This window comes from Haematobia irritans, chromosome 4 (genome assembly GCF_050003625.1).
Source record: "Haematobia irritans isolate KBUSLIRL chromosome 4, ASM5000362v1, whole genome shotgun sequence".
Classification (NCBI taxonomy): Eukaryota; Metazoa; Arthropoda; class Insecta; order Diptera; family Muscidae; genus Haematobia; species Haematobia irritans.
Genome location: NC_134400.1, coordinates 42,835,622 through 42,857,836, shown reverse-complemented (window position 1 = coordinate 42,857,836; position 22,215 = coordinate 42,835,622). Strand labels below are relative to the sequence as shown.

At 36.0% G+C, this 22,215-nt stretch overlaps 1 protein-coding gene across 1 annotated transcript; it reads left to right on the top strand.

Annotated features, from left to right (window-relative positions):
* The first annotated feature begins 715 nt into the window (after positions 1-715).
* Positions 716-20,410, top strand: LOC142236452 (uncharacterized). The gene is made up of 4 exons (XM_075307675.1): positions 716-1,192; positions 10,028-10,079; positions 14,859-15,787; positions 17,463-20,410. Exons 1-4 carry the CDS (start codon positions 1,080-1,082, stop codon positions 19,966-19,968), a joined length of 3,600 nt encoding a protein of 1,199 aa, XP_075163790.1. The 5' UTR covers positions 716-1,079; the 3' UTR covers positions 19,969-20,410.
* Positions 20,411-22,215: the final 1,805 nt, after the last annotated feature.

Below are 22,215 nucleotides of genomic sequence, written 5' to 3'. Positions count from 1 at the left end.
CAGGTAGCTACTTTTATGTAAAGATACTCTCATACAATAGACCTAAAATGTTCTACATTTGGTAGACAGCAACTACCACACGTGATAGATAATATCGTGCTGACGTGTCCTTTTTGCAGCAATAGACAGAATGTTATCCAACGCAGGCATAAGAAATAGGGACACAACTCCCAATATTAGTTTTTATTCAAATGTGAAAGCAAAAGTTTCGTTAGGCTGCAATAGTCGTTCTTTAAAAAGAAAGTAGGAAGGATTTAAGGCCCAATAATTGCCACAACACTTTAAAATAGGATATAGTAAAATAAATAAAACTATTAATTCAGCATAAATAGATGACTGTAAGAAACTACGAAAAAATATTACTCGCGTAAAGAAATAAATACAAAAATGTCACATAATATTAATGTGAATTAATTTTTTATTTAATTTGTTTCATTGAAATTAATTAACCAATTAAATTAAATTAAATAAAAAATTTAATAAACTAAAATAAAATAAAATAAACTACAATAAAATAAAACAAAAAATAAAATAATATATCATAAATTAAATTATAGTAAACTATAAGTAACTTAAATTAAATTATTTCTTAAAATCTTCCTTTTGTAGAAAAGAACAATTTTTTTTGGGTATAAACAAAACCACAAAAGAATCCCGGGTAGAAGGAAAAAGTGTTATTGTAATCAAATCCATACACTCAAAGCCACTTGAGCTAACACACTCGTACACACACGCACACATTCAAACTCATCAGGAAAGCATATGCAAAGAGAAGGTCCCACAGATGGACAGACATGATCGTCTATATTCCCATGGTTTCTCGTTCGTTTCTTAAGATTGGTCAAAGTGGAGAGTAGAGCGAATGAATGATTTTGAAATGTGAAAAACGTTCTGTACGAGTAGATTCCAGAGCACACAATAAATTGAGAGTTTGAAAGAGCAACAACGCCGCATTAAGAACCCAAAAGCCTCATTGAAACTAAAGAGCAATAGCATTAGCAGCAATATCTAAACAAAAAAAGATTTTTAGTTTGTTTTTAAAACATTTTAATGATAAGAATAATTCTATAAACAAAAGCATGGATATTGCAAAAACACAGTTGGACTCAACAATGGGCAACAATAGTGAATCACGGACGCATCTCAATAAATCTAAATGTCTAAGTTTGGAGGCTAGACATTCCAAAGCCAAGTAAGTATCGAAAAACTATTTTGGAGGAAGAAATCTACATTGACTTAGCCCCCACCCCCAAGTTATTGCACTATAAGCCCAGGAATTATATTATGTATTCTAATTGTAACTTATTAATATACTCATGTATGAATAGTTGTGGGCAAAATAATAGCACTAATTCTGTTTTTTGGATTCTTTCCCAATTCTTAACGATTTAATTGTACTGAATGAAATGTTTCGCCTTATCCCAATCTAGATTAGTTTATCTTGGGAGAGCTGTGGTGGTCGGCCTTTGTTATAGCCACATTTGTGGCCAATTTCTCATTCTAATGCCTCTTGAATGCAGTATTGCCAGTATTTCTTTTGGCTCTTGTCCTCGGAAAAAAATTTTTCCGATTTTTTTTCCAAAAATGCCAAAATAAAATTAAAATTCTTTAATGAAAAACAAGTATATACGGCCGTAAGTTCGGCCAGGCCGAAGCTTATGTACCCTCCACCATGGATTGCGTAGAAACTTCTACTGAAGACTGTCATCCACAATCGATTTACTTGGGTTGCGGTAACACTTGCCGATGGCAAGGTATCTTAAAACTTCCTAACACCGTAATATATACCACATAGTCCATACGTGGTATATATTAAACTAAAAAGGCCGATTAAATACGTATATAATTAAGTTTAAAGTTTCTATAGAAATAAAATTTTGACAAAATAAAATTTTGACAAAATTTTCTATAGAAATAACATTTTGACAATGTTTTCTATAAAAATAAAATTTTGGTAGATTATTTTTGGCTGGAAACCATGATTATGAACCGATATGGACCAATTTTTGTGTGATTGGGGATCGGCTATATATAACTATAGACCGATACGGACCAATTTTGGCATGGTTATTAGCGGCCTTATACTAACATCACGTTGCAAATTTCAACCGGATCGGATGAATTTTGCTCCTCCAAGAGGCTCCGGAGATCAAATCTGGGAAACGGTTTATATGGGGGCTATATATAATTATGGACCGATATGGACCAATTCTTGCGTGTTTCTTAGAGACCACATTCTAACACCATGTTCCAAATTTCAACCGGATCGGATGAATTTTGCTCCTCCAAGAGGATCCGGGGATCAAATCTGGGGAACGGTTTATATGGGGGCTATATATAATTATGGACCGATATGGACCAATTCTTGCGTGTTTCTTAGAGACCACATTCTAACACCACGTACCAAATTTCAATCGGATCGGATGACTTTTGCTCCTCTAAGAGGCTCCGGAGGTCAAATCTGGGGATCGGTTTATATGGGGGGTATATATAATTATGGGCCGATGTGGACCATGCATGGTCATTAGAGAACATATACCAACACCATGTACCAAATTTCAGCCGGATCGGATGAAATTTGGTTCTCTTAGAGGCTCCGCAAGCCAAATCGGTGGATCGGTTTATATGGGGGCTATATATAATTATGGACTGATGTGGACCAATTTTTGCATGGTTGTTAGAGACCATATACCAACACCATGTACCAAATTTCAGCCCGATCGGATGAAATTTGGTTCTCTTAGAGGCTCCGCAAGCCAAATTTGGGGGTCCGTTTATATGGGGGCTATACGTAAAAGTGGACCGATATGGACCAATTTTTGCATGTTTGTTAGAGACCATATACTAACACCATGTACCAAATTTCAACCGGATTGGATGAAATTTGTTTGTCTTAGAGCAATCACAAGCCAAATTTGGGGGTCCGTTTATATGGGTAAAAGTGGACCAATATGGCCCACTTGCAATACCATCCGACCTACATCAATAACAACTACTTGTGCCAAGTTTCAAGTCGATAGCTTGTTTCGTTCGGAAGTTATCGTGATTTCAACAGACGGACGGACGGACGGAAGGGCGGACGGACGGACATGCTCATATCGACTCAGAATTTCACCACGACCCAGAATATATATATATACTTTTTGGGGTCTTAGAGCAATATTTCGATGTGTTACAAACGGAATGACAAAGTTAATATACCCCCATCCTATGGTGGAGGGTATAAAAATTATTGATTTACCTATCGACATTTAAATGGAACAGTCGAAAATTTCTATTTACCTTTATTGTACTGTAAAGCGGCTTCTTTGGACCGAAATTCATGTACCCTTCAAATTTTAATAATTTCAAAATAAGACAATGGTACACGCAGAGAAGAAACATGATTGTCACTATCATATTCGAAGAGCAACATAATATGATAGGAGCTATTTTTGCGGCGACCATGTAACATTTTCACCTGCAATTATGTTGGCTCAGTGAACATAGTTCGAAGAAACATAAAATTGTCCTCATCTAAAATGTTATTATATTGATAAAAAGAATTTTGTTTGAATCTAAAGACAATGGTCACAATCTAAAATGTTATGGTGTTCGTCAAAAATGTTTTTCTTCCAGTTAAAAGAACATGGTCACAACCTAAAATGTTTTGATCTTTATGAAAAGAACTTTTTCGTCGTCGAAAAAAGGACGCCACTTGAGAAAAGAAAACACAAAATTAACTTTATTTATTTGTTATACCCTCCACCATAGGATGGGGGGTATATTAACTTTGTCATTCCGTTTGTAACACATCGAAATATTGCTCTAAGACCCCATAAAGTATATATATTCTGGGTCGTGGTGAAATTCTGAGTCGATCTGAGCATGTCCGTCCGTCCGTCCGTCCGTCCGTCCGTCCGTCTGTTGAAATCACGCTAACTTCCGAACGAAACAAGCTATCGACTTGAAACTTGGCACAAGTAGTTGTTATTGATGTAGGTCGGATGGTATTGAAAATGGGCCATATCGGTCCACTTTTACGTATAGCCCCCATATAAACGGACCCCCAAATTTGGCTTGCGAGGCCTCTAAGAGAAGCAAATTTCATCCGATCCGGCTGAAATTTGGAACATGGTGTTAGTATATGGTCTCTAACAACCATGCAAAAATTGGTCCACATCGGTCCATAATTATATATAGCCCCCATATAAACCGATCCCCCGATTTGGCTTGCGAGGCCTCTAAGAGAAGCAAATTTCATCCGATCCGGCTGAAATTTGGTACATGGTGTTAGTATATGGTCTCTAACAACCATGCAAAAATTGGTCCATATCGGTCCATAATTATATATAGCCCCCATATAAACCGATCCCCCGATTTGGCTTGCGAGGCCTCTAAGAGAAGCAAATTTCATCCGATCCGGCTGAAATTTGGTACATGGTGTTAGTATATGGTCTCTAACAACCATGCAAAAATTGGTTCACATCGGTCAATAATTATATATAGCCCCCATATAAACCGATCCCCCGATTTGGCTTGCGAGGCCTCTAAGAGAAGCAAATTTCATCCGATCCGGCTGAAATTTGGTAGTTGGTGTTAGTATATGGCCTCTAACATCCATGCAAAAATTGGTCCACATCGGTCCACAATTATATATAGCCCCCATATAAACCGATCACCAGATTTGACCTCCGGAGCCTCTTGGAAGACCAAAATTCATCTGATTCAGTTGAAATTTGGTACGTGGTGTTAATATATGGCCTCAAACTCCCATGCAAAAATTAGTCGGTATCGGTCCATAATTATATATAGGCCCCATATAAACCGATCCCAAGATTTGACCTCCAGAGCCCGTTGGAAGAGCAAAATTCTTCCCATTCGGTTGAAATTTGGTACGTGATATTATTATATGGTATCCAACAACCATGCAGGAATTGGTTCCTATTAGTCCATTATTGTATATGGTTCCCATATAAACTCATCCTCAGATTTGACCTCCGGTGCCTTTAGGGGAAAAAAATTCATCCGATCTGCTCGAAATTTGGTACGTGGTGATAGTATATGATACCACAACCCAAGTAATTCGATTGTGGATGACAGTCTTTCGTAGAAGTTTCTACGCAATCCATGGTGGAGGGTACATAAGATTCGGCCTGGCCGAACTTACGGCCGTATATACTTGTTTTTATTTATTTATGAACTAATTCATTGTTTATTTGTATTTATAATGTCGCGCAAGCAAGCAAACATCACATATTTTTACACACTCTATTTTGGTTCAATTTCAACAATAAGTAATCATTCCATATTTACTTCGTGCCCATCAAATGTACAAACGCAGACATCATGTAACTGCAAATAAAAATAAATGATACCCTATTGCAAAATGTAGAACAAAAACAGGTAATTTTTTTTTCAATTATACTTCCCTTTTTTGTGTTCACATAAAAGCACGTGCCACTTCTGAATAAATACATTAACACAAAACACAGTAATTCCGAATTCTCAGTTTATTCCAAGCAACAATCGAAACACGACTGACGCGTCGTGTTTTGATTTGATCGCAGCAAAAAAGTTAGAAAATAAATGGTCACGAAAAAAATGTACACGATCTTTATGGCCATGTAATGGCCATACTTTTACCCTGGAAAAAAGTCGAAAAATTGAATAGTCAGGTATATGATTTTCCCGACCATGCAATGGTCTCAAATTCTATCATTTAAATAATATAACATGTTTGCGGCATTTGGGAACCATTTAAATGCTTATTGCCAGCATACATTTTTCTCTGCTCGAAATTATTTTAACAAAGACAAAATACATGGTTTTCGCGACAATTACATGTTCTGGATAAGCATTAAATGGATGCGGTAACCGTGTTCAAACATGTTTTTGCGTGTATACAGGGTGGCTGAAACGCTCCTCTTTTTAAGAGAACTCAGTTTGGTATCTACAAGAATAGGGAGGAGACTTCCCCTTTGACAGCTTTTATAAATGAAACTGAACTGATTGACTTGAATTGTTCAGAAAATATAAAATGAATTAAGAAGGAGGATGGTGGATTCATTTACCCATTAATATAATCAACATAGTTTAGGTTAGGTTAGATTATAGAGGATGACACCAATCCGCAAAAAAGGAATTTGGTTTCCACTTAGACCATATTAGTCCATTGTAATTCCTTATAGTAGTTTCTTTCTTCTACTTCATCCATCTTTCTCCGCCAGGATTCAGGATTGATCCCATTATATTTGCGTTTTCAATCGAGTTTTCTAGGTCTTTCATCCATAAGCCATGATGAAAGTATACAGGTTGATGCCCTTAGACCATTTTAGGTAGATCCATTGTGATTCCTTGAGGAAATTTTCTCAGCTTCTTCTCCGTAAGGTGGTCTCCTTTAAAATCGCTCAAGAACTTCCATTTATCCGTATTTTTTAAAGTTGCTTAAAACATCCAACCAGAAGCCCTGACGAAGGCGAGTATGTTCCTTAAGCTACACTTTCGCAGATAGGTGAAAGCCTGAAAGAAAAAGGAGTCCAGTATGTGGATAATGTTAGACACTGACACAGGAAGTAATACGAGTCTTCCGTAACTTCCGGGTCCAGACACTATCTGAAAATGTCATAGTCATTAAGGCCTATTCTTACCCTATGTTTTCCAAGTGCGTTATGTCCAGTTATAGTGCCAATTAATCGCCTCAATTCCTGTATGTTCAATGCCATCAGATTTTCGTATTTCCTACGATTGCTGTCAAGCTGCAATAAAATCCTTTGTTGCTCAGTACAATATACATCTAATATGTGTGCCTGGTCATAGCAACATACCAGTAAACTGCGAAGCGAATGAGTTAGCAAGGCTAGAAACTACCTCTAGCCTCTGGCTTCCTGCAAGCTCATACATACGAAGGAAAAGGAATCAGTTTAACACCTCTATCGAATTTTAGGGGCATTTAATTCAGATCACTGGCTGACCTGGAAAATGTTAATCTAGGTATTGTGCTAATGTTTTTGGAACAATCAAGTTGGTTTAATCAGGTTTGTTCAACCGCAAAAAAGAACTAAAATTGCCCATATGTAATAAGTATTTTTAATAAATGTGGTATCACAATGGACTGAATAGTCTAAATGAGCCTGAAATAAAATCGGGCTGCCACTACTCTAACCTAACCTACGGTTCTGTTCGTCCCATATCAACTTGTCGCAACCTTCCGAAGAGACCCAAAGTCCTCATCATATCCTGTAAAGATACGAAGACAGGAAAAACGAGGAAAAACGTTCGCAACGGCATTATTGGTTGGCTGAGTCCTGTCGAACGTCCACGGTATGCGGCCGAAATGTTTATCTGCACAGGGCTTCAATGCTGTCTTTTAAAGACATTTCGCGGCATTTATTTTGACGGTTTCTTGTTTCTTCTAAATTATAATGCCGGAGAATGGCACAGAAAATGGTAAGAGTCTTCCGTAGCCTCCAGGTCCGTAGTCCTCCACGTGAGAGCTGATAGTGCTTCTAAATATCAGTTTTGGAATGGCCTCCATGTCCGTAGTTCTCCACTTGAGAGGTGATAGCGCTTCTGAATATCAGTTTTTGAAATGACGAATACCTCCGCCTTCTGCATCCGATGTCCATCTTACACGCAAAAAAATAATTCTTTCCTCCAAAACGAAATTTTAGACAAACAAAGTTCGTTTCTCATTTGCTATTCGCTGTAGGGAAGTGTATTTGGAAGAAAAGTATATACTTTTTGTGATAAACGTTTATTCTTTTCCAGGATGTTAAAACAACTTCATAAAGACTAGCTCAAAAAATGTTTTCTTGCTAATTGCATTTTCCCTTACATCTTTCTCACATCCACGATGTTTTTTAGTTCCTAACACCTTTTCCTGTAATACCAACAATCTAGAAGAAATTATACGATTTTATAAATTTTTTAAATTTGTTTACCTTTCGCCTGGACGGAGAATCGAACCGCGGACCATGCACTTTGTAAGCCAACACACTAAGCACTGAGCTATGTACCTGTTATGGTCAATAGATAATTTTCCATATAAGTTATATTTATATAGCATAGCTTGCGGCGCCCACGAACCGAATAAACAAAGTTTATTTAACAGAAACAAACATTTAGTTTGACACCGTGGAGCAGTGGTTGCTACGTTCGACTTGCATGCCAAGGGTCGTGGGTTCGATCCCTGCTTCGACCAAAGTTTTTTTATTGTTTTTTACATATATTCCAGATATGTTCGGAAGATTCCGAAAAAAATTTCAACATTACATTGTACTATATTAAATTTTGAACTGTAAAATGTGTCTTATTAAAGACCTAAAGTCAGAAAAGAACAGTGTTTGATATAAACGAAATGGACTGTGTGTTGTTTCAAAAATAACTTTTTTTTATTGAAAAAATAAAAATTTTGTAACAAACGAATTTTTTGGTGATAAAAGTTTAAAATTTTCGAAGCAATTCAAAAAACTCTAACACAAGAAAAACGTTTTCGGTACACGTTTTCCAAACGTTTTTTTCTTTGCGTGTATATGGCTCCCTCTAATTCCCAACTCTTCACAATAAATTCAAATGTATGCGCCTTTCTTCTCAATCATCTATACTTGATATAATCGATTTCAACATGTCCTCATATACATGCTGAGTCGCCATATAGTCTGTCCTCATATCTTGCCCAACTGAAGCAACGAGTTTTGTGTGCCTGTAATACGCGATGACCGTTGTTCTCATTGCATTAGGCATATAAATAAGCAGCGTCCTGTTTATTCTGTTGAATTTTCAATATTAGAGGTGTGCGCGTGACTGAAATTTCACTCACGCGCATTCACGAAGCAAAATGTTTATTCACGCACGCTCATACACGATACGTGTGGTACCCAATCCCACTCACGGACATTCACGAAATGAAAGCCAGTACTCATGCACGAACTACTTTTAAAGACTCACTCTAGCGCACGATTCACGACAAATTCACAAGACTGACGACATTTTCCAAAGGGAAATCAGCAAAGGTAACAAAATTTAAAAATAGTATATAGATCGAGAGCTAAATTAATTGTAGTTAACATACGAGTAGGATTTAAATCTTGATTTTTTCGTGAGCGTGATTTTGCAGAAATTTTATTCACGCACGACATATTTATTTTAGTCCCATTCACGAGAGTTGCTTTGGATTTTGATCACGACTCATGTGATTCACGCGCACACCTCTATTCTATATATCCGATTAGTTAGTAACCCAGTCCAGCAGATGTGGCATCCATGGGTTGGGTTAGGTTAGGTGACAGCCCGATGTATCAGGCTCACTTAGACTATTCAGTCCATTGTGATACCACAGTAGGGAACTTCTCTCTTATCATTGAGTGCTGCCCGATTTCAAAGGCTTTCGACATTTCTGTGGGTAGCTATTGGTCTTGTAACTGCTATAAACAGCCAGTGATAGAGGGAGGGCTTCATTCCCCAACCAGCTTGCACGCATACAGTGCCACGTAGGTCTTCTTTAGACGAACTGCTGTATTTTTTAGCCAGTTTATTCTGGAATCTAAGACAACTCCCAAATACTTAGCCTATTTTGAGTCAACCTCGTTCCTTGTAATTGTGAAGAGAACTAGCATTAGTTAATACCCAAACCACAGTTCCTTGCCCAGTCGTATAGTATTTGGAAAGTCTTACTCAATATATCAGAGATCGTGTCCAGAAATTTGCCTGACACCATTATAACAATATCATACCTATACCCGACAATTTTTATCCCTTTGTTGTGCAGAAAAGTCAGAATTTCAAACCATAATAAAGGCGATATCACACCTCCTTGAGGCAGTCCCCTGTTGTAGTCGCATTTCTGGTAGAGTTTTCCAGTTCCATAACCAAATCACATTACACGAAACATGGATACCAGAAATATACTCCAGAGGTGAGGTCCGTCGCTCGCGGCCTGCCAACAAAATGTTTTCGTACTACAGCTTTGTTTTCCTTCTTTAAACTAACATAAATATTTTTTGCAGTGTATAAAGAGACTAATTTTATTATCCATTTTTTTTTTCAGTGAATCTGCACGAAAAATAAAATCAACATTAAAAAGCAGCATTTTCATTCCGGTAAGTTTTACAAGTGAACCCCTTCAGCCATCTACGTGACTGATATCTGCAATTACTTGTGGTATTTTACCCAATTAATTCTATTCTATTCTAAATCATTGACGTTATAGCCTGCGCCACACCGTGGAACATGGTATTATAAGTTAAGTGCATATGTTTATAACTCCCAGAAGGAGACGAGGCACATATGACAAAATTTCTCAGAGATAGCCCTGAGTCGATCTAGCCAATATCCATCTGTTCGTCCGTACATCTGTCTGAGAACACATGCTCTGGCTATGGCATTCCATGTTATTTCCACTTGTCGGAAAAGATCGTCCGTATTTCTGGAATTATCGCGATTAACCGTACGATCTACAATATCATCTTTATGGGATTGAGATCTGGTGATAGGACTGGCCACTTCAAGACATTAATATCGTTATGCTTCAACCACTCCGCCACATTTGGCTGTATTTTCGGATCGTTATCATTTTGATACCTCTATTTGAGTGACATTTCTTCCTCTGTGAATGGTAACATTATAATTTGCAAAAAAAAAAAAAACAAGTATATACGGCCGTAAGTTCGGCCAGGCCGAATCTTATGTACCCTCCACCATGGATACCGGTGGCAAGGTATCCAGCATTGAAATATGGGGGTCGCTTATATGGGGGCTATATACAATTATGAACTTGATATGGACCAATTTTTGTGTGACTGGGGATCGATTTATCTAAAGCCATATATAACTATAGACCGATATGGACCTAGTTAGGCATGGTTGTTAACGACTATATACTAGCACAATGTACCAAATTTCAACTCACTCCGATGAAATTTGCTCCTCCAAGAGGCTCCAAAACCAAATCTCGGGATCGGTTTATATGGGGCTATGTATGATTATGGACTGATATGGACCACTTTTGGCATGGATGTTAAATATCATATACTACCACCACGTACCAAATTTCAAGCAGGTCGGATGAATTTTGCTTCTCAAAAGGCATCGGAGGTCAAAGCTGGGGATCGGTTTATATGGGAGCTATATATAATTATGGACCGATAGGAACCAATTCATGCATGGTTGTTGGATACCATATACTAACATCACGTACCAAATTTCAACCGAATGGGAAGAATTTTGCTCTTCCAAGGGGCTCTGGAGGTCAAATCTGGGGATCGATTCATATGGGGCCTATATACAATTATGGACCGATATCGACCAATTTTTGCATGGGAGTTTGAGGCCATATATTAACACCACGTACCAAATTTCAACTGAATCAGATGAATTTTGGTCTTCCAAGAGGCTCCGGAGGTCAAATCTGGTGATCGGTTTATATGGGGGCTATATATAATTATTGACCGATGTGGACCAATTTTTGCATGGTTGCTAGAGACCATATACTAACACCATGTACCAAATTTCAGCCGGATCGGATGAAATTTGCTTTTCCTAGAGGCCTCGCAAGCCAAATTTGGGGGTCCGTTTATATGGGGGCTATACGTAAAAGTGGACCGATATGGCCCATTTGCAATACCATCCGACCTACATCAATAGCAACTACTTGTGCCAAGTTTCAAGTCGATAGTTTGTTTCGTTCGGAAGTTAGCGTGATTTCAACAGACGGACGGACGGACGGACATGCTCAGATCGACTCAGAATTTCACCACGACCCAGAATATATATACTTTATGGGGTCTTAGAGCAATATTTCGATGTGTTACAAACGGAATGGCAATGTTAATATTCCCCCATCCTATACTGGGTTTTATGCGTCGACCACCTTTATTTGTGGGAGCTAGTGAGCCTGAAGAACGAAAACGGCTTAATCAAACCAAAAATAATCTACCAAAAGTTGGAGAAAATCTTACCAAAAAAACTACACCCTCAAAAAAAAACCGCTTCTGTAACATATACCCCAAACACATTTTGCTTCAAGCATATATATTTTAAGGATTGGTCCAAACAAAATATTGTTTGTATTGTTCAAACATATTATGTTTCACCTTAGGCATACACTGGTAGAAAAAAAATTAATAAAATTTTCTTTGCGTATATAGGTTTTTAAGGCGCCATTTGGTTACTTCCATTTAGAGGTGTGCACGTGACACGAAATTGTCGTGACTCACGAAAATTTTCGTGACTCACGCGTGAGTTGTGTGTGAGCGTGATTAACCAAACAATTGTCGTGCGTGAGCGTGAGTCACGAAAATTGTATCTTTGTCAGTGTGCGTGAGTAACGAATTTGGAAAAACACGCTCACGAAAATAATCCCGCTTACGAACATAGGTTAGGTTAGGTTAGGTTATGTGGCAGCCCGATGTATCAGGCTCACTTAGAATATTCAGTCCATTGTGATACCACAGTGGTGAACTTCTCTCTTATCACTGAGTGCTGCCCGATTCCATGTTGATGCCCTTGTCATCCTCCTTTTTATAGCCGAGTTCGAGCGGCGTTCCACATTGCAGTGAAACCACTTAGAGAAGCTTTGAAACACTCAGAAATGTCACCAGCATTACTGAGGTGGGATAATCCACCGCTGAAAAACTTTGTGGTGTTCGGTCGAAGCTGGAATCGAACCCACGACCTTGTGTATGCAAGGCGGGCATGCTAACCATTGCACCACGGTGACTTACGAACATAAAATGCTTACGAATTCAATTCATATATAATTTTAGTGACATCCTAAGTGTTAAAAGTTTTATAACGCTTTCGATTTTAATCATACTCATATTTCCAGTCAGGTTCTATAGTAGAGGTGTGCACGTGAGTAATAGTTTACTCACGCTCACGCACACTCACGACTGAAAAATTATACTCACGCACGATATTTTTTGGTAGGACTCACGCACACTCACGAAAAGAAAATTTGTACTCACGCACACTCACGCACGAAAACGTCGTGACTCACGAAAAATGTCGTGACTCACGAATAATTTTATAATTAATTTACCTTACCGAAGTGTCTGAAAACATGAGCATTATTAAAATCGAGAGTGTGTCACTAAAATATTAATTGAATTTAACTCTTAAGCGTTTTATGTTGGAGAGCAGGAATATTTTAGTGAGTGTAATTCGTTACTCACGCACACACACGAAGATATTATTTTCGTGACTCACGCTCACGCATGTCATTTTGGTTTGTTAATCACGCTCACGCACACTGTTTTCATGAGCGTGCTCACCACTGACGCACGAATCACGGACATTTTCACGAGTCACGACAATTTCGTGTCACGTGCATACCTCTATTCTATAGGTAAATTACTCATAAAATTATTCGTGAGTCACGACATTTTTCGTGAGTCACGATATTTTTCGTGAGTCACGATATTTTTCGTGAGTCACGACATTTAAAATATTTTCGTGCGTGAGTACAAATTTTCTTTTCGTGAACGTGCGTGAGCGTGAGTCCTACCAAAAAATATCGTGCGTGAGTGTGCGTGAATAAGATTTACAATTTCGACAAATTGTTCTATAGAAAAAAAAATTGACAAAAAGTTCTATAGAAAAAAAATTTGCCAAATTTTTCTATAGAAATAAATTTTTGCCAAATTTTTCTATAGAAATAAAATGTTGACAAAATTTTTATATATAAATACAATTTTGACAAAATTTTCTATGGAAATAAAATGTGGGTACAAATTTTCTTTTCGTGAGCGTGCGTGAGCGTGAGTCCTACCATACAATATCGTGCGTGAGTGTGCGTGAATAAGATTTCTCACGTGTACACCTCTACTTCCATTCTTTTACTTGCAACATACTCTATCGGTCTCTCTTTCTAAACACACATATGTTTATAATATATGTTGCTAAGCATATTATATTTACAAACATTTTATGTCCCAAACATAACATATTAACATATATGTCCAAACATGTTATGCTAGTTTATGAATATTATATGCTTGCACTTAATAATATTGTGTTAAGAAATTTGAGTTCCAAACATATTATTTTTTACACCCAAACATATGAAAAAACATTCTTTTTCGTCCGTGTACCCAACAACAAAATCTTATTTTGCAAAATTTTATTTCTACAGAAAATTTTCTCAAAATTTTATTTTTATAGACAATGTTCTAAAAATTTTATTGCTATAGAAAATTTTCTCAAAATTTTATTTCTATGGAAATTTTTCTCTATAGAAATAAAATTTTGGCAAAAATTTTCTATGGACATAAAATATTGACAAAATTTTCTATGGAAATAAAAATTTTGTTGTTTTTGATTTCAGCTTAAAACCATGCATTGACTAAACTACAAGTGTAGCTTAACCAACAGAGGAAAAGAATGTTTGTCAAATTTATTTGGGCATAGAAAATTTGACAAAATTTTCTATAGAAAATTAATTTTGCTTAAATTCTCCATAGAAATAAAATGTTAACAAAACTTTCTATGAAAATACAATTTCGACAACTTGTTCTATAGAAAAAAAATTGACAAAATGTTCTATAGAAAAAAATTTTGCCAAATTTTTCTATAGAAATAAATTTTTACCAAATTTGTCTATAGAAATAAAATGTTGACACAATTTTTATATATAAATACAATTTTGACAAAATTTTCTATGGAAATAAAATGTTGACAAAATTTTTATATATAAATAAAATTTTGACAAATTTTTCTATAGTAATACAATTTTGACAACATTTTCTATAGAAATCAAATATTGACAAAATTTTCCACAGAAATATTATTTTGATTGCAATCATGTCAGCTGATTGGAATTCACCACCTTTAACAATTTCATTATTTATCAAACTTACATTTTAAAAATTTCCCTCTTTCAGAAAGTACCCATACAGTCATCAAAGTTTCCATGGATTTCCTCTAGAAATCCTTTATGCAAACAAACACCAAATAACATAAAATCCACTGAGACTAAATTAGAAATTACCCCGAAATCACCAGAAGTATTAGCAAGAAGTACGTCGAATACTTTAGAGAGAGTAAAATTCAAATTGAAGCGTGCCATTCGAAAGTCAGAAGATAAATGTAAACTAAAACCAACGAATATAGAAAAGTATCGAATGGAATTGCAAAAAGACTTTACAAGAAATAGTATTCAGACCAAAATCAAAAATATGCCAGATGAGAAGACAAGGCCCGCTCTAAGAAGTACCTCAATGACGGAAATGGAAGCTATAAGGGATGATCAAATAGAAGAAATACTCAAAAATATGGGCTTAGAAATTATTTCGAATCCGGAGGAAATTGAATTGGTAGATGATATAAGCCCTAAAACTAAGGACATTAACAGGGCTGAGAAACAAAACAGTTCCAATATGCCTAAGGCAAATGCAAAAGAAGGTGCTACAAAGCATGAGGAATATTCCAGCTTTGAAAAGCCACTACCAAGTTCAAATCCTATCAACTCTACCAATGGAAGTTTATCATCTTCTAATATTACACCATGCAAACCTTTATTTTCACCCGCTTGTGATGTGAATAAGCTGAGATATGTTAGACCTGAACGTGAGGCCGGTAGTGATTCCTATTACCGGCCTCACATATCCTCGGAAATCAACAGACATATTTATAGCTTTAATGAATCTCTTGAAGAGGTTCGAAAATTTCAAACTATTCTGAATCCTTACAACAATGTCATGGACACAAATATATGTGATGATCTTCGCTGCATTCAGGATTCCATAAATGATTTTTCCACATTTTTGGAGAAAACCTATATGGAAATTGAACTCTTCGAGACGGAACAAAGGTAAGGTTTGGGCATAAACTTTGACAGCATTTCATTACAATTCTTTGTCTCCTCCTTTTCCCATTAATAAGAGAATGAAGCCAGTCTTAGTCTTTAGAACAGTTTGAATTGCCATCCCTTGGATTCACCTTATCCCTAAAACTTCTCAAAAAGTCCGCATAACTGTGCCCGTTATTTACCCTCAGGGGTGCCAACACTTCGTTCGGTCTATTTTTGGTGGAATACACTTCGCTTGTTCTTGGGGGTCTGAAGTGTTGGGGTATCCTAATGTATCCTTCTCAATATTCAGGCTTCCCGCCTTTCTCTGCCATGGTTCGGTTAGTTACCGATAACATAAAGTAGTCCATCTATCTCGCAGACTCCGTTTTGATTTTCTAATTTTCATAATGAATTCATGTTTTGGCAAGCTGTAATCACGGCTGCCACTCGTGCCAAAAATAATCTGCCACAATTTTAAGAAAAGTTTTATCACAAATTTACCAAAATTTAAAATCTTTACTTTGAATCAAAATTTTGTCAAAATTTTATTTCTATTGAAAATTTTGTAAAAATTTTATTTCTATAGAAAATTATTCTATAGACGATTTTCTCAAAATGTTATTTCTATAGAAAATTTTGTCAAAATTTTATTTCTACAGAAAATTTTGTCAAAATTTTATTTCTATAGAAAATTTTGTCAAAATTTTATTTCTTACGTGGGATAACTATACCAGCCTCTCCCGCACTAGCAATTACCGAGTCGGTGATACGTCGTCTTTACACACAAAAAAATTTCACGAAAAATTTCCCAATTAAAATTTTAATTGAGTTTTAAAAAATATTCAATTAAAAATTTAATTGATTCAACAACTTTTTTAATTGAAACAAAAATCAATCACAAAAATAATAGTATCAATTAATTTTTTAATTGGATCAATTAACTTTTTAATTGACCTTCAATTAATTTTTTAATTGATACTATCATTTCTGTGATTGAAGACATTTCAATTAAAAATTAATTGGATCAATTAATTTCGTGATTGAATCAAAAAAAATTTTTTGTGTGTACCGGCGACCGCATTATCCTAGACCTGCCTCTAAAGATTGATGCTAGCTCCCTTTCAACTTGTAGCCATTATATGTGTCCGATAACGTAGTTGCCCTTTGAAATAACACCGAGGGTCTATATTCAAGCAGTAAGGTCCTCGCGGGGGTTGACACAAGACCTTATGGGTACTTGTGTTCACAGCCAGGTCAGGATGTCGTACCAACTTAATATTGGCGTGACACAGAGCGTTCTCCTTGCCCTTCCAGAGATTTAACTGGACGGGGACAGTTGGACATTATTCTGAAAGCCATTTCCCTGAAATGTCACTCCCAGGTACTCAGGTTACCGAATGTCTTACCTCTCGGTTCGTTTTTTCTATTCTGATCCATAGTTCAAATCATAGTCCATATTCGTAATTCCGTATCAATGTCATTCTTATATTCTCCGTGTTTGATTCGGGAGTCCACGGGGGCATCACTCCCTTTCACAGCTGACTTTAGAGGTCGTCCAGTGACCCACCACCTGCCACCCCGATTGTAGCCTGAGCTCAGCTGCATCGTTTAATTTAATTTATTTTATTTAAACTTGTATTTAATTAGCAGTGTTCTTACATTAAACTGAGCTAAAGATTTCTCTTCTTTTTTATAGAAAAATTTTAAATATTCTTATGGCCAAACATCCACCTGCTGCAGATCTTGTAGTAAAAATTGAAACACCCGAAATGCCTCGACAAATTTTGAAATTTCAAACTACTGAATTACTTCAATGTTTCATGGAATCTCTAGAAAGGCCATATGTGATAGAAAATCCAGCACATACGATGGAGTATCCTCAAACATCCGGGGGAATTAATATGCCATCGGACTTACATCAGACTTTGGCCGAAAACAATTATGAAAATTCAAATTTGGGTTCGAGTCTATTTACGGGAGATTATGCTTCGATATCCAACGAAAATCCATTTAAATCATCGCCATTGCCGCAAACTCACCATTCTAGACCTGGATCTGAAAATTGTAATGAATCAAAAGAGGATTCGGTGATCCAATCAGTAGATGACACACAAAAGATTTCCCAGAATGTTCAGTTAAATATTCCAAATTTTTTATATAATGAAAACCGCCAAGAAAATATTTTGGGACAAACTGAGGTGACAAGATCTTCAATACTTGATCCGAGACCAAACTTGAATATTCCAGAGACAAGACCTCAAAATCCAAAATTGATTATTCCAGGGTCAAAACCTCCAAATCGAGACTTAAGTATTCCAAATATCTTCAATAATGAACACAACCATCAAGAGTCATTACTTCATTCTTCGGCAAATCCATCAAATTTACTCCTGACTTCGGCGGAAATTAAAATAGACATCCGTGATTGTATGTCAAGTTCCCGTACGGAAGTTTGTCCTTCGACATCTTTATCGGAATCATCTCCAGTGTCTCAATGCCATCATTCTCGACCTGACTCGCAAATATCTCTTCGTACAAATGATGAAGACACAGATCGGCAAATACATCAAACGAAAATAAATTGGCAGAGTAAACGGACACGATCGCAAGAACCTTCGGAGTATGTAGAAATGAAAATGCCACTGATTGTAACTAATGAACACAACCACCGAAATATTTTTGATCATGACTTTAGACATAATTGTGAAAATTCAATTCACACAAAAAGAGATGCTATCATACGAATAATACAACAACCACAAACAAATTCCATGGCGAATTTTAGTGGCCAGACAGGAGTAAGACCTTCAACGCATTCCCTAGATGCAGAATTGGGTAACAATGCAAACGCCTTATCTTCCCAACACAACCATCAATATATACATGCCCCTTCAATTCCTGAATATTCTACCATGGCCCCGAATTTTTGTGGCCAGGGAGAGGGGGTACCAGCCGCACATTCCCAAGATCCAGAATTGGCTAATGCAAACGCTTTAGCTACTGAACACATCCATGGCCTTTCGCATCCTCAATCTTCTGCAATTGCCGTTAATTCGAAGTCATCGAGTTTACGCCAGTGTTTGCAAGAAAGTCCCACTAGAAAGTCCAATTTGATAGAGCGCCCACTGGGACCACACACTCGTGCGACTTCAGTTATTCAATATTCCTGTAAACAAAGAAGATCATTGAAACAATCTGCAGTAGTTGAGAGAAATGAAAATCTCTTAGCCATAGGCCATATATCGAAATCCCCCTCGTCATCTCCTTCGCCTTTTGTTTCTGATATCGGAGATAGTTTACATAAAAAAATTCGCAATATACAAAATGCCCACATGGCCATCGTTCCAGAGAAATCCACATCAAAGGGAAAGACCAAAAAGGCAACTGGCAAGCACCTACGGAAAATTTATCCGTCTAAGGTAGATTTTAAAAAACCCAATGGCAATCCATCTTTAGCAAAAGTCCATAATCAACAGCCTAATACATCTATCTCGAATCATTCCGTTGGAGGCAGTAGGGAATATCACGCTCCTTCCTTAGTTAATATTAAATATCAGGAAGAACTATACTCGAATTATCCATTATATCAAACATCTTCAATTTTACTATATCCCACGGAGATATCTTCACATCATTCTGTAAGAACTAACAATACCTCGAAATATTCAGCTGAATCTCACCTAAGCCACTCTGTAATAGCCAGTAACTATCCTAATACAACTCATACAATCAATTCCCCGAACTTATTCGCTCCCCAAGGTCCAACTGCCTCCATAAGTCCACACAGACTTTATCCTCCAGATTCACAAATTCACTCTCCAAGACATCAAATGGAACACTCCTTTCCCAGATATCCTACATCTCAGATCAGAGAGCATGTATTGAATTATCCTTCGCCAGCATCTTTAGAACAGCAAAGTATGGATCAAAGAGAACATTGGAATATAAGAACCCCTAATATGACGATGCATTATCCACTGTATCCAAATCAGCCTATAACAATTACCAATAACTCTTCATCACCAGTTATTGGTAATCCCTTCTTAACACCACCTCAATCCCTAGATATACAAACTTCACCTTTACTCCGATCCATTTCGCATGATCAATATTCTTTTACAGATACGCAGGTGGGAATTCCCATGACACCACCAGCAGAGGAGATAGTAAAAACCCATGATGTACTCTATATGCAAATCTAGGTGTTTATCTTCTGTGATCGGTTTTGTTCCAAACGGGTCCAAGTTCTAGAAGACCCGTGAGAGTACATAAAGGAGGAATAAGAAGAAAGCAATTCTCCAACTAAGTGTACAAATATAACCATAGCGATAGACGATAGTCGAACACTTGTTTACGTGCATTTCTTAGGGGGAGCCACCATGGTGCAATGGTTAGCACGCCCACCTTGCATACAAAGGGTCCATCAGTAATGCTGTTAACATTTCTGAGTCTTTCAAAGTTTCTCTAAGTGGTTTCACTACAATGTGAAACGCCGTTCGGACTCGGCCATAAAAACGAGGTCCCTTGTCATTGAGCGAAACATGGAATCGGGCAGCACTCAGTAATAAGAGAGAAGTTGGGCAGCACTCAGTAATAAGAGGGAAAATTTTGATAAAATTTTCTATAGAAGTCAAATGTTGACAAAATTTTCTGTAGAAATAAAATTTTGACAAAATTTTCTATAGAAATAAGATTTTGAGAAATGTTCTATAGAAATATTTTTTTTTATAAAAATAAAATTTTGAGAAAATTTTCTATAGACATAAAATTTTGAAAAAATTGCTATAGACATAAAATTTTGACAACATTTTTTATAGAAATAAAATTATTATTATTAGACGACCCAATGAATAAACTCTCAAAAAAGCCAAGATTTCTGACTAAATATGTTGATGACATATTTTGCATCATAGACAAAGACGAAAAAAAAATTGTTATAGACATAAAATGTTGACAACATTTTTTATAGAAATAAAATTTTTACAAAATTTTCTATAAAAATAAAATTTTGACAACATCTTTTATGTAAATAACATTTTGACAACATCATCTATGCAAATAAAATTTTGACAAAATTTTCTATTGAAATAAAATTTTGACAACATCTTTTATGCAAATAAAATTTTGACAAAATTTTCTATATTTTTTTTTTTTTTTTTTGACAAACTTCAAAACATTTTTGTTTTTAAATTTCGTAGATTTTTGGTAAAATTTTCTTCAGATATTGATAAATAAATTATTTTTGGCACGAGTATCAACCGTGATGGGGAGCCCAAAGTACGAGACGGAAACCGTATTTCGGGTTTTCTATAGGTTGCTATATTTACAACAAAAACACTCCGAAGCAAGAAAAGAAGAAATTTTTGTCGCAAAAAATCTTTCGCCTACCGCCTATCGCTATGGTTATATTTACACACTCATTCCTTGGCGGAAAATGCAGTAGTGTTGCCACCGCTTATCAAATTTTTGAACACCACATTGTTGTTGTCTGACCACGTGGATACCCTTTTATCTTCAAATACAATAAACAAAACATGTTTTTATTCAACTCCAATGTTAAAAATGTTAAAAACTATTTTAAATTTTTTGTGACAAATTTTGTTAAAACTTGAATGAGAAAGATCCAAACAATTGGAATAGGTTATTTTCCTTAATTTGAATTTTTAAAGAAAAGCAATGGTGAAAAATTGTTATTTTATGCTATGTTCCCACTTACTCGTTTTCTTCATTCGTTTTTCCAAAACATTTCACCGTTCACACCGTTGTTGAGATGTTTTAGTTTGATGGTTGTCATGGAAAGTCGAAATTCCCATTTACTCTAAATTCAAATATATGCATCGTTTATTCAACTAAATACCACGATCGCAAGGGGAAACTTTTTTTAAGTTATTTTCACGTCCCTATGTTCTTCAAAGCCATTGTTTATTCGTTTTTTTCTATGAAATTTATTTTAATAATTTTGTACAAATATTTTGAAAAGAGCATATTCCAAATTAGGGGCGTTTACATTATAAAATTGACGTGTTTTGTAGGAAAACTTGTGTTTTGAACTTGATTTTTTGCATGGGGAAAACGACTCGTTTTGAAATGCTTATAAAGGGAAAACATTTCAAACCCCAAAACATGCCTTTACCCTTTATCTAGACTATGATGATGCTATTCACCAAAGATGTACATACTTGTACTATATACTGAATAGATAAACCTTAAGTATTACTTTGTACAAAATAATTATTAAATATTTTTTATTATGCATTTTAATTATAATAAATACAAACAACAAATACAAAACAAATGTTAATGTTTTCATTTAACCCATTAACACCCGAAATGAAACTTCGGGATAAAAATTGATTTTATGGGTTTTTATTAACTCAGTAACGACTAAATAAAAATATTTAACATCGTTCATTGGATCGGAAAAAATTTACTCCTCCAGGATCCCCAGG